The 12,867-nt window shown below is 35.4% G+C and overlaps 2 protein-coding genes across 2 annotated transcripts; both read right to left on the bottom strand.

The window, feature by feature from the left end:
- Positions 1-1,271: 1,271 nt before the first annotated feature.
- On the bottom strand, positions 1,272-3,116 carry LOC115702530 (uncharacterized). Its single transcript, XM_061105619.1, has 2 exons — positions 2,253-3,116; positions 1,272-2,157 (listed from the first exon to the last, which is right to left on the bottom strand). Exons 1-2 carry the CDS (start codon positions 3,082-3,084, stop codon positions 1,379-1,381), a joined length of 1,611 nt encoding a protein of 536 aa, XP_060961602.1. The 5' UTR covers positions 3,085-3,116; the 3' UTR covers positions 1,272-1,378.
- Positions 3,117-4,687: 1,571 nt separating this feature from the next.
- Positions 4,688-9,694, bottom strand: LOC115702968 (cyclase-like protein 2). The gene is made up of 7 exons (XM_030630443.2): positions 9,175-9,694; positions 8,259-8,303; positions 8,031-8,103; positions 7,668-7,765; positions 5,704-5,774; positions 5,105-5,242; positions 4,688-4,937 (listed from the first exon to the last, which is right to left on the bottom strand). The coding sequence occupies exons 1-6, from the start codon at positions 9,587-9,589 to the stop codon at positions 5,117-5,119; spliced, it is 828 nt and encodes a 275-aa protein (XP_030486303.2). The 5' UTR covers positions 9,590-9,694; the 3' UTR covers positions 4,688-4,937; positions 5,105-5,116.
- Between the last annotated feature and the right edge of the window lie 3,173 nt (positions 9,695-12,867).

Raw genomic sequence — 12,867 nt, 5'->3', positions numbered from 1 at the left:
CAATTGGGCTTGGGCCGGCCCAACATTGCTCTTTTGCTCGTTCTTGCTAGTCTCATTCTAGTGTAGATGTTAGAAGCTAGACTAAAACTGAATTCTTTTCTTGGTGGCTGGATCTATCAAGCTGGGTAGGAAAGGGTATGTTAGAGGAGGCAGCTATGGTTGCCTGGGGTATTTGGCAACCAAGGAACAGAATAATTTAGAATCAAAAATCTTTTGCGGTTGCTGCTATTGTTTTCTCATCTAGACACTCTCTTGATTAATATCGTTTTGCTCAATCTAAGAAAGATGATCCTTTACTGTTATTTCAAGATAATGATAAAGTTTTTAAACATTGGTCCACACCTGTTATTAATTATATCAAGGTCAATGTCGATGGAACACTTTTTAAAGAGTGTGGGTGTTTCGAGATAGGTGCTTGCAGTCATGATGGTAAGTTGATTGTGGCTTTTAATAAAGGCTTTGAGGGTCGAGTTCAACCTGAAGTGGCAAAAATTATTGGCATCAAGAAAACTCTTTGTTGGATTGATCGTTTTTCTAATTGGAAAAATGTCATCTTATAGAAATTGATAGCTTGGTTTGTGTTCAAGCTATTCTGAGTTTTGTTTCTATATGTCTTTCTAGTTTAGTCTTATTGTTTTTTATTGTAAGACTTTGTTAAAGCGTTTGTCTCATATCTTTTTATGTTTTTTAAATGATCTGCTAACAAGGTCGTTTATTATATGCCGCAGATTCTTATTTTTTTCCAAGTCGTACTATTCAAGAGTCTTTTGTCTCTTGGCTAATTTTTCAGTTAGTTTAATGAAAGTTGATATCTTTATTCATAAAAAAATTAAAATATTTTGCATAGGAATATTTATATTTATTATTACATTTATATATAATATTACTATATTAATTTATATATAAGTTATCTATAATTTTTAATTTTATTGTATGAGTAAACATTAAATATTGATTTTGTTTTTTTATTTATTTTTAATTGTGAATTGATTCATCTCTAAATTAAGGGCGGTTTTGTATGTTTTTATAAGCACAAAGCCAAAAGGTGTCCTAATATGAGTTTCACTTCCTCTTTTAATGATACTTCTCACATTTGACTAAAATGATAAATGACCAATGTAAATGAACAAATTATACATCACATGTAAAGAAATTAGCTAATCTAATCGTATATAAGAGAGATAGAAAAAAACCTTATGCCTTTCTTATTAATATATTGCTTAAAATAATATATATATATATATATAAATATATATAAGTTCATCTTTAGGAGAACAAATTACAATGAATAGTCTCATTAACTTTCCATATTTTTGTAATTACTTTATTTGCTGAAAAATGAATATTACCATTTATGAAAATATAAAGAAAGTTCATCTCATTTCTTGCAGACAACTCCTTGTCCATTTATTCCACTGCCACAACGTAAACTTGGTAGATCTAAACCTTCCAAAGTATCTTCATCTTCATTGTTGATTCCATTAAACCTTGCAACAGCACAATCAGTGGCAAACAAGTTTGAAGTTTTAAAGTCTCTTTCTCCACCCATTACAGGCATTTTTGCCCCAACATTCATACGACTCGTGTAGTCTGGCCTATATGTTTGGCCTAACACACCACTTACTTCGTTACTTAAAGAGAAGAACTTGAATCTAAGTTCGAGATGGGCAAAAGTATCCTCTTTCGTTATACCATAATTGTGAATTTTTGAGTCCTCCTTAGTTATAGGCACAACATTTGCTGTAATTCTAAGGACTCTATCAACCTCCACCATCACATTGTTGGTGTTAACACCTCTTGCTACAAAAATTCTTGGGACACTATTGGATTGCCACTTAGCACCTTTAGATTCTGGTAGGATAATTGGCTCACCATCGAAGGTGATGAAGAGACGGTCAACTGAGTCATCCCATGTTTCTGTTTTAAGTGCGCCAATGGAGAGTTGGTGCTTACCAAAGAGAATTCCAATTGATTGAACCCAAGTGAAATCTCTTTTCATATTCGAGTTACGTTTTCCAATGAAATGTGCATTTATATGGAGGTTAGAGTCAGATAATAGGCAAAAGTCGTGATCTTTCTTGCCATGAAAGTAGAAAGTGATGCCATCCCCACCTATGAAACGAGGATCTTGACACACTGCTCCAGGTTGGTCACATTCTGTATTTGGCAAAAAGGATATAATATTATCAATTCTATCTTATATATACCAAAACAAATACTTTTAATAAAAAGAAATATTTTGGAAAACTTACTACAAACTGGCTTGCAAGTAACACAATCAACCTCACATCCACCAGGGCAAGAGTTGGGACATACATGTTCAGTATTGTAACATTGAGGATAGTTCTTGTTCCAACATTTAGCTCTCTTGACTCCAGCACCATCAGATTGGGTTGGGGTAGGATAAGGAGTATGAGGTGTTGGTGATGATGGAGATGGAGGTGTGGAAGGGGTTGTCGGAGATGGAGTAGGGGTAGGTGGTGCTGGTGATGGCGTTACCGGTGGTGACGGTTTTGGGGGTGTTGGATAAGGTGTCGATGGTGATGGTGTTGGAGTGGTGGGAGATGGCGTTGATGGTGTTGGAGGTTTTGGAGAAGGTGTTACAGGTGATGGCGTTGGGGGTTTTGGAGAAGGTGTTGTGGGTGATGGTGTTGTGGGTTTTGGAGAAGGTGTTGTTGGAGGATAAGGTGACGGTGTTGGGACTTTTGGAGAAGGTTTTGTGGGTGATGGAGTACTAGGTGATGGCTTTGGGTTTTTTGGAGTAGAAGGCGATGGCTCTGGGTGTTTTGGAGTAGAAGGTGATGGTTTGTGGGGTTTTGGAGAAGGTGTTGGTTTAGGGGGTTTTGGAGTAGAAGGTGATGGTTTTGGAGCTTTTGGGGATGGTGTTATTGGTGGTGAAATAGTAGGAGGTGATGGTGTTGGGAGTGTTGGAGAAGGTGTTGTTGGTGTTGGAGCAGTTGGTATTGTTGGAGGATAAGGGATTTCGGGGGTAGTTGGATAAGGAGTTGGAGCTGCAGCAACCATTATTTGGAGTAGCCCTAAGAGGAGGGCAATGAAAATGAGATGTGGGCTATATTGAGCCATTTGAGACAACTTTCTTTATGTGCTTTGCTTTGGGGTTTATGAGTGAGTGATTTTTTCATTGTTGAGTCTCCTCCATTTATAGTCACCATGGGTGTACTTAAGATGATGATTGAAAATTGGGTTTCACGTGGCACTTTGTGAAAGTCAAACCATTTTCAATAATTCATATATAGTTTTAAAGTTATGTTGCTTTGGACTGAAATTGGCATCACTTGGTAACCAAGACTACACAAAATGAAAACACTTTTATCAAATGATACGACTCGTCTATTCTTTTAACAAATGCAACTTGATTATTCCCATATGTTGGGACCTAGACATATGGATGTATACACCTTACCTTGCTTTCTATATATATCCTGACTTTCCAATCCCATTTGAAGCAAATTATGTATCACTCTGCTGCCCAAGTGAAGCATTAGTTAAATACTATTTTAACTTATTATTTAGTTTGAGATGTATGTACAAGCAGGGGCGGACCCACATTGTAGCGAGGGGGGACGACTGCAGGCGACTTTAGCGAGAAAAAAAAAATCGAGAAAAAAATGTATATATATTTTAATTAGTTACAACATATATTTGTATTAAATAGGTTAGAGGGTAAAGGTTCAAATCCCACTAACTACACTTTATATTTTCTTTTTAAAATTTATTTACGCCCCCCTGCAGGCGACTTTAGCGAGAAAAAAAAAATCGAGAAAAAAATGTATATGTATTTTAATTAGTTACAACATATATTTGTATTAAATAGGTTAGAGGGTAAAGGTTCAAATCCCACTAACTACACTTTATATTTTCTTTTTAAAATTTATTTACGCCCCCCCCCCCCCCCCTCACTTTAAATTTTGGGTCCGCCAGTGTGTACAAGAGCTCTAGAGCTAAAATAACTTAATCTTTAAATTAGAAAGAGAAGATTATAAAATTTAACTTCTCCAACAAGTGAATTAAACTTTAACTATTTTACATATTTTTAATAATTTAGTTTTGACGATGTTAAGTGTGATTCTATTAAAAAAAAATGTCGATGTAATTATAATTTTATGTACATACCAATGTAAGTTAAATAATTAACTTGGTTGGCTATTACTTAGCAGAAAACTCTTATTCTTATTTTTCTACAAGCTGTGTACTTCAATTAAAAGATTGTTTCTCTGAAGTGCGTCCTATTGTTTAGTTTCTTACTATACCAAAAAAAAAATACTAAATACTAAATATATTTATATATATAAACGTATATATATTAAAGTCAAACGGTACCAAAAGATATGTTAGTGACTAATGAAGTCAATATTAAAAAATACATAATTTCCATTTTCTAATATAATGATATCATTACAATATTTGAATGTATTATAGTTATTTTTAAGTAATGATACCTCAACCCAACATATATACGTGAAATTAATTTATATAGTATTAACATAAAAGTTTTTTCAACCAATATACACAAAGAATTTATCATTTAAAATCGACCAGCTACTCAGAATTATATGCCATGTCAAAGTGCCCATAAGTGTATTACCATCTATTTGAAACTAATCATAATCATAAATCTGAGACCATCAATTAACTCCATCTGTACATGGTCAAAAGAAAACTCGAATAACAAAAGCAACATTTTCTCATTGCAGATTTGCACAAATCCCACAATTTCAATGTTCCATTATAATTTATGTCACTGATCAGTTCAACGATACAGACTGCCTAAGATTATTCTAGTTGATAGTAGTATCCATCAAACCAGTCTTTATTTTTATTTACATGTGAAAAGAAAATGTAGAAACCAAGTGGAATATTCAGCTTCGAAGCCCGTTTGAATCGCCATGTCTCATCCAGGAGTCTAGCATTGCTTCCTGAAACAAATTTAATATTTAGTCCTAATCTCCCACATAAACTTTACAATGCCTGCATAGTATGAACAGAAAGGGCATGAAAGTTGTACAGCCAAGGATAGAGATGGTCCCTGATTACCAAGGTGATGGTTAAAAAGTATGGCCCTTGAGAAAAATGTAGAACTTACTGAGAAAGCAAATCATTTGATGAGAATGCATCTTATGGGCGATCCTTCTGCGCCTTTCAATCTCAGTGGCAAACAGTGGATAGAATAAATTCCTGGCTGAATATTATCAAGTTTTAGTCCTTCCACAAGGATGATTTCCTGCAGAATTGGAGGTGTTAGTGCTAATCTTTTCACTTATATTTACTCTTGCACCAAAAACCAATTTAGAAAAATCGGTCCTTTTGAAGAAATAAACCCATTCCTGTGGTGGAACCAATTCTTAATGAAACATAAGACCACACATTTAAATTGGACAGATATAGCACATAAATCATATGTAATGCATTTATCAGATAATCACAGTTTACTCTCATCAACTGCCCAAAATTGCAACCCTGGGTGAAATCGGAACACTATTTTGTGAAATTTCAATTTCAAGATGCAAATAGAATCAAGTGGTAAAGGATAGCAATAAAAACACCTACACAGACACAACAACCTTGAAAGTAAAAAGGTAGATGGCAAAAAGAAAAAGATTTTCATTGATAGATTAAAATGAAGTCTCAAATGATACTGATAATTTGATCATCTTAACTCTGAAGCATTAAACTCTTTCTTACCCTTTCTTTTAGAAAAACAAGATGAGAAGGAATCAAATCATCATAGGCAGCAACAGATAAGTAATCAATTCCTGCATTTCATGACAGAATTAGTATCAAATCAAGATGAATGATGCGTTAAAAAGAATAGAATAGTGAATACATCAGAAAATAGCATTACATGGATAACATCTTATATTCATAGGTCAATTTGGATAAGCCACTAGATGGTTGAAAAAAGGGATTTTGTTAATTGTTCAGTTGCCAACTTGCCATAGAAATGATAGACCTCCAATTTGTTATACCTACACTAGGCAGGGTAAATCAGGCAATTGAGATGCTTGCAGCTAGAGTCAGTTTTGTACTAGTGTGAGGTAATGGGTGCTAACATAATTCCTTATGGTGTCGTTGTGCATGTGAATTGGGGAATTTATATTCAGAGTATAGGGAATTAATAGAGCATGCAGAAATTCGACTTGTTGAGAGTTTTTCTCTAAGGGAGAGCCCAAGTCTCTTGAATTCCTGGTGTTATTGTCATTTTCCTTGAATAACAACTCCCGATTTCAGTCCATCATATTGCGTTAGGATCCCACATTGGTCAAGTATAGGATTGGTTAGTACTTACTTGGGCACCCTCCTCTCTTAGGCTAGCTTTTGGGAGTGAGTTCTACCCAAGTGGTTGTATCAAGTGGTATCAGAGTCATGCACCCTCAAGTGGGACCGACATCGCGGAAGGGGCGACTTGCGGATTAGGCCCAGAGTAGGCCACTATAGAGTGGGCCGTTGTGAACATCGACTCCAAGGGGTGTAATGTTAGAGCACTCACATCAGCTCTTTTAAAATACCTTTATATGTAATAATTGAACTAAAAATGGTCAAATGGCTCCTACATCATATGAGCTACTTTAAAGTTATTTTGAAGAATGGTACTATAGTTTCTCAATGTAACTACAACTATTCGAGCTATACTTATTTTATTATTATTTGACTCTCTCACTCCTCTCTCATACCATCTCTTTATTTATTTTACTGATTTTTCTCCATTATTTAATATAAATGTGTATTGAAAATAATAATGTTTAAATGATGTGGAGATAAAAATAGAGAAATTGATGTATGATGTAATATAAAAGTTTGAGGTAAAATAGAAAAAATAGAATTTTGGTGAGGTATTATAAAGAGTAGAATAGAAAAGTTGTTGGGAGTACTCTTAGGATCCCACATTGGCCAAGTATGGGATTGGTTAGTACTTAGTAGCATATAACTACTTGGACACCCTCCTCTCTTACTTAGATTCCTTTGTGAGACAACAAATTTTTTAGCTCGGTAGAAACAAAATGCTTTCTTAAATCTCAATTTAAAAAGATATTATGGCAGCAAGTTGTTAGAAAGAAAATATTGTATCAAAAGAAATATTTGGCTATGTTATGTACATAAGTAATGGAAAAAGATACAGATTTTTGGGAAGATTGTTGGCTTGGAGAAAAACTATAAGGAAAGGTTTGAAGCATCCTTAGTCAGATCACAATAACATAATGAGTCAATTTTAATCTTTTCTAAATCAGATTCTTTGTGGTCTGAGTACTAATTGTTAGGGATTTTCAGTTTTTTTTTATGAAAAACTTTTAAGTTATTAATGTCCTTGTAGCTTCAGATTAGAGTGTGTTGTACAATTGTAAAAATAATTGGATCATTTGTTGATTTTTAAAATTATTTCGGACAAGAATTGTCACCATCCTTATAAAATAAATAAAGATACAATATTCCATTTTTTATTTTCATTTTTTTTTTACAAAGATTTATTAGTAATTACAAGTACAAACATGACCTTGGAGAGTTCTTGCGTTTAGTTATATTTTAAGCAAACTCCACTACAATTTGATAGTGACATTACTGCTGGTTCCAGACATGCACAATATGCTTGACACAGTCTATAATCTAAATCTTATAACACCAAGAAAACAAGAAACGCATCAAGATCTTACCAACAAGTTTTACATCTGTGTTCTCCACCAACCATTTTGCTCCATCCCTCATAAATCCCACGTAGCTTGTGTCGAACTCCTTTTTAAACATAAGTCGTCTGAAATATTAACAATTTGTAAAATCATCACAGAAGAAAATTTGCCTTTCTTGTACTTTAACATTTACACATAATTGAACAAACTACAATGATTAATGAATCTTACCTTATTTTGTAACTATTTAATAACTAGACCTCGATTATCTTTAATTCAAATTTTGGGTTAATACAGCTATATGTAGGATGAAACAATCACTATGTCATTAACTGAAAACAGTACATGAGTTTCAAGTGCTATAAAACAATATTGTAACCAAAAACTTACTTGTCTGTATTTAACGTTCTGAAAAGCACACGGCGAACTCCTTTGGGAATATTTAACGACTTCATAACTTCGGCTGACGCATAAAATATTTTAAACATTGTGAAATTATTTGAAATACCTGACTATAAGAATACAATTGTGCATAAAGAAACCAGAGATAGGTAGCAAAGCTCAACAAAAGATTTATTTTTAACATTTTGAGATTATTAGTGCATCAAGTACACGTACCAGTTATATTCTTGTCCCTTGGAACATCAACCAACAATCCTGGACCTATTGGAACAAAAATATATGTCAAAATGAAATAACAAGTCAAGCAACATAATAACTTATTTATTACCATTTTTATTTTCTTCAAAAACTACAACTGAATTTAGTGAAAAATGAGTGGAGTGATGGGAAGAGAAAGACAACACAAGCCAAAAACTGGAAATAAACAATCAGAAGATGTAGTTTTTAGTCAATTAAAACAGAGAATCCCAGAAGCTCTTGACAAGTTAACATGAATGAATAACCAAAGTCCGAAAAGCTGTTGGTGTATTTCAATGCTTGCAGTTTAACAATTTGTACTATGTCCGTACTACTTGGAGTCTAGGACAAGTGAACTGCTGTAAAATCCTAATTTGAAGATCCCTGTACAGGAAGATATGACACCATAGACTATAGGAAAGAAAACAAAAAAGAACCACCTTGACTACTTATTCAATGACTAATCATAGACAAGCTAGCAATATATGTGACCTCCATTACCATAGAACATAAACAATCTAAAGTCCAGGCTAGTTCAAATACAGTAACAATCTGTACTAGTAAAGCATTTCTATCCATATGAATTCTATATAGAGCACACAAAAGTTTGAACAACTTTCATATTCTTCAATTCAAGCTCCAGTTTCACCTAATTTCTTTCCAAATTATTATGCAATACAAATCGTGACACATTTACAGTACCAATTAAATATCAGAGAAAATCCCTCTTTCCTTTTCAATCAACCAACTAAAAATGGACACAAAATTTTAAACTTTTGAATATAAATTTCATGAATCAACTTCATTACAACTAGTCAAAACTCAACCACTAATATAGTTTTACCCATTAAAATTCAACAGAAACACAAACCTAAACTTCGATCAACTAACTTACCATTAAGAACTTCCAAATCAAGAGTGTCAACGTCGAATCCAGCATCGAAGTAGTGATCGTAAACGTGTCCGGGAGCATCGACGTGGGTCCCAGTATGAACAGGAAGCTTCATCTCGGAGTTGTTGGCGATAGAACCATTCTTCATGCTCTTGGCAAGCCAGACGAACTGGCCAACTCCCTCACTTGACTCAAACGCCGGCATGTCAGTGCTAAATCGATGACTGATATCGAAGATTCTTCCATCCCCGTATACTTCCCGGCGAGTAGGGGTAAGAGAAATCTGGGCGTCGGAGAGCGAGCAATCACCGGAATTGGTGCCGGGGACAGCGGGATAGGCGTCGGTGGTGGCAAAGGAGAGAGTTGGTATAGTGAGCGCATAGGCGCAGAGTAGCAGGAGAAGATGAGCGGCTTCCATGGTAATGAGTAACCGAATGGAGATGAGAAGAGTCAATAATTGTGACAACAAATTTATGAGAGGCTATTTATGATTTTTCTTTTTCACTTTGAATTTTAATCCATAAATTAGAATTAGAAATAGGTATTTTAAAATTATTAAACTAAAAATCATTTAATATCAAAAATATTTTAATTTATATTAAAAATTACTATTTAGCAATTGACTAAGAGTATCACACTAAATTTACACCATTATTAAATTTAATGTAATAAATATTACTCCAACCTAACCACCAAAAATAATAATTGAAGAATTGTTAAAAAATATTATTAGTGTTTAGTACTCTCTTATGTGTTAATATCATTATTAGTGTAATTAAGTATCGAGTTTCATATAGTTTAATATAATAATTTTTTATGGAGTATCACTAACCAATCGCAAAACGATACATCTAGAAGGTGTTAATCTAGAAGGTGTTAAGCATAGGTGTTATGTATATACCAATGAGACTCTTTATATTTTGCATTGATCATTTTTTATTTAATTATTTTAGTCTTGAAGATAATTAAGTGTATGTGTGGAAAGATATATAACTGGTGTGCTCTATCATGCTTTTGTTTTAGTTGTTTATTTTTATTTGTTTTTGTAAACATAGTCAAGAATGATAAGATATTTTATTATGTGATTTTCTTGATATACATGCATGTGTCTTGTTTTAGGTGTTTATTTCATATCATGTACTAAAGTGATGAAGTATATTTTAATTAATATTTGAATATAATTGGATAGAGTAATAGGAGATGGGTTTAAGGGTTTTAGAAGGGAAATTTGATTTTCTATACTTAAAAATTTTCAAAATTTCCTTTTTGAACCAATACATTTTACACTATGAAAAATATGACTCTTTTTTCAAAACTCCAAAAATACCCCCCTCTATCTACTTTGTCTCTCTCTCTCGGACCGAAAAAAAAAAAAAAAAAAACATATGGTTCGATGGTCGGACCACATGGTCCGATGGGGTCCGACCAATCGGACCCATCGGACCATGTGGTCCGACCATCGGACCATGTCCATCTCTCTCTTCGTTTTCCTTAAAAAAAAAAAAAATATGGTCTGATGGTCGGACCACATGGTCTGATGGGTCCGATTGGTCGGACCCCATCGGACCATGTGGTCCGACCATCGGACCATATGTTTTTTTTTTTTTCTGTTCGGTTCGAGAGAGAGAGACGAAGAGAGTGAGAGGGGGCGGTACAGTGGGTGGGTGGTGGAGGTGAGCCGTGGTGGTGCATTTGGGGGTGGGGGCGGTGAAATGGTTTGAGCGTCGACGGCGTGGGTGGTCTGCCGTGGGTGGTCTGCCGTGGGTGTGTGGGTGCGGCACCGAGAGAAAGAGAGAAAGAAAGAAAGAGAGGCGAAAGAGAGAGAGGGGTGATGGTTTCAAATGGGGGGGTATTGTGGGAATTAAGAAAATGTTATCCCATTTTACCAATATTCCCTATTTTAAGTTTAGGGAAAAAATTATTCCTTAATGTAAGCATAGAAATTCAAATTTCCCTTTTAGAATTAATTATATTAGGGAAATTTGAATTTATATGCTTAAATAATTAAAAAATTTTATTATTATACCAAAAATTTACACTATAAAAAAACTATACTTTTTTTTTTCAAAACCCCAAAAATACCCCCCTCACAATTCTCTCTCTCTCTCTGCATCATCTATCTCTCTATCTGTCTCAGCCAACTCTCTCTCTCTCTCTCAACTCACAGTCGACCCCAACGCCACCCGAACCCAAACCCCATCCCCATCGGACCCAAACGCCACCCACTCTCGGACCCAAACGCCACCCACTCTCGGACCCAAGCGCCACCCACGAAACCTTCGGCTGTGGGACTTTTCTTTTTTTTTTTTTTCTTCGCATTTCAGAGAGAGGATGAAAGAGGTCCGATGGTCGGACCTTGGGGTCCGATGGGTCCGATTGGTCAGACCCCATCAGACCACAAGGTCCGACCAGGCTGTGAAATTTTTTTTTTCTTTCTGCGATTTGAGAGAGAGAGGAAGAGAAAGGTCCGATTGTCGGACCTTGGGGTCCGATGGGTCCGATTGGTCGGACCCCAAGGTCCGACCATCGGCTCTGAAACTTTTTTTTTTCTGCGATTTGAGAGAGAGAGAGGAAGAAAGAGTGGGTTTCAGTCCGAGAGTGGGTGGCGTTTGGGTCCGAGAGTGGGTGGCGTTTGGGTCCGATGGGGATGGGGTTTGGGTTCGGGTGGCGTTGGGGTCGACTGTGAGTTGAGAGAGAGAGAGAGAGAGAGAGTTGGCTGAGAGAGATAGAGAGAGAGAGATGATGCAGAGAGAGAGAGAATTGTGAGGGGGGTACTTTTGGGGTTTTGAAAAAAAAAGTATAGTTTTTTTGGGAAATTTGATTTTCTATACTTAAAAAACCTTAATATTTTATTCTTAAACCAATACATTTCAAACTAAAAAATATATGACACTTTTATCTAAAACCCAAAAATACCCCTCTCATAACTCAGCCCAATTTTTTCCAACCCGCATATGCATCGGACCCCATCGGACCCCCATCGGCCTCGTTGGACCGAAAAAAAACCAGGGTCCGATGGTCGGACCATGGGGTCTGATGGGTCAGACCCTATCGGACCCCATGGTCCGACCATCGGACTCTGGTTTTTTTTTTTTTTTTTTCTGTTCTAGTTCTACACACAGAGCTTCCACAACAGAACAGAGGGAAAGAGAAAAGGGTTTGGAAAGACGAAGATTTTGTAGAAGTTCTCGTGAATAAAACAATGGAAGATTATGGTGGTAAAACAACATCAATTTCATTGCTGGAGGAGTCGCCAGTTTCGATTGGAACGGGAAGTAGAGCTTCGACGGTTCAAACGCTAGCCAACATCGTCGTTTAGATTGAGGGCACCGGCGTTTTGGGTCTTCCGTTTGCTTTCCGAATCGCCGGTTGGCTTGCTGGCTCGATTGGTGTTATGGTTGCTGGACTCACCTCCTACTATTGCATGCTCCTCCTGGTTGGTATATTATTATAAATTTATGATCTTGTGTTTGTTTACCGAGAAAATTTAATTATTTGGGTATTTTGTTTTTTTTTTTTTTGTGGGAATAATGAAAGAGAGAGAAAGAGAGATACAGAGAGAGTTTGAGGGAAGGAGAGAGAAAGAGTTTGAGTTATGAAAGGGGTATTTTTGAGGTTTTGAAAAAAGTGTCATACTTTTTTTAGTTTAAAATGTATTGGTTTAAGAATAAAATATTAAGATTTTTTAAGTATAGA

The sequence above is a fragment of the Cannabis sativa genome, chromosome X (genome assembly GCF_029168945.1).
Source record: "Cannabis sativa cultivar Pink pepper isolate KNU-18-1 chromosome X, ASM2916894v1, whole genome shotgun sequence".
Classification (NCBI taxonomy): domain Eukaryota; kingdom Viridiplantae; phylum Streptophyta; class Magnoliopsida; order Rosales; family Cannabaceae; genus Cannabis; species Cannabis sativa.
Note: the sequence above shows the minus strand (reverse complement) of the source record. Positions and strands in the feature narration are given on the sequence as shown.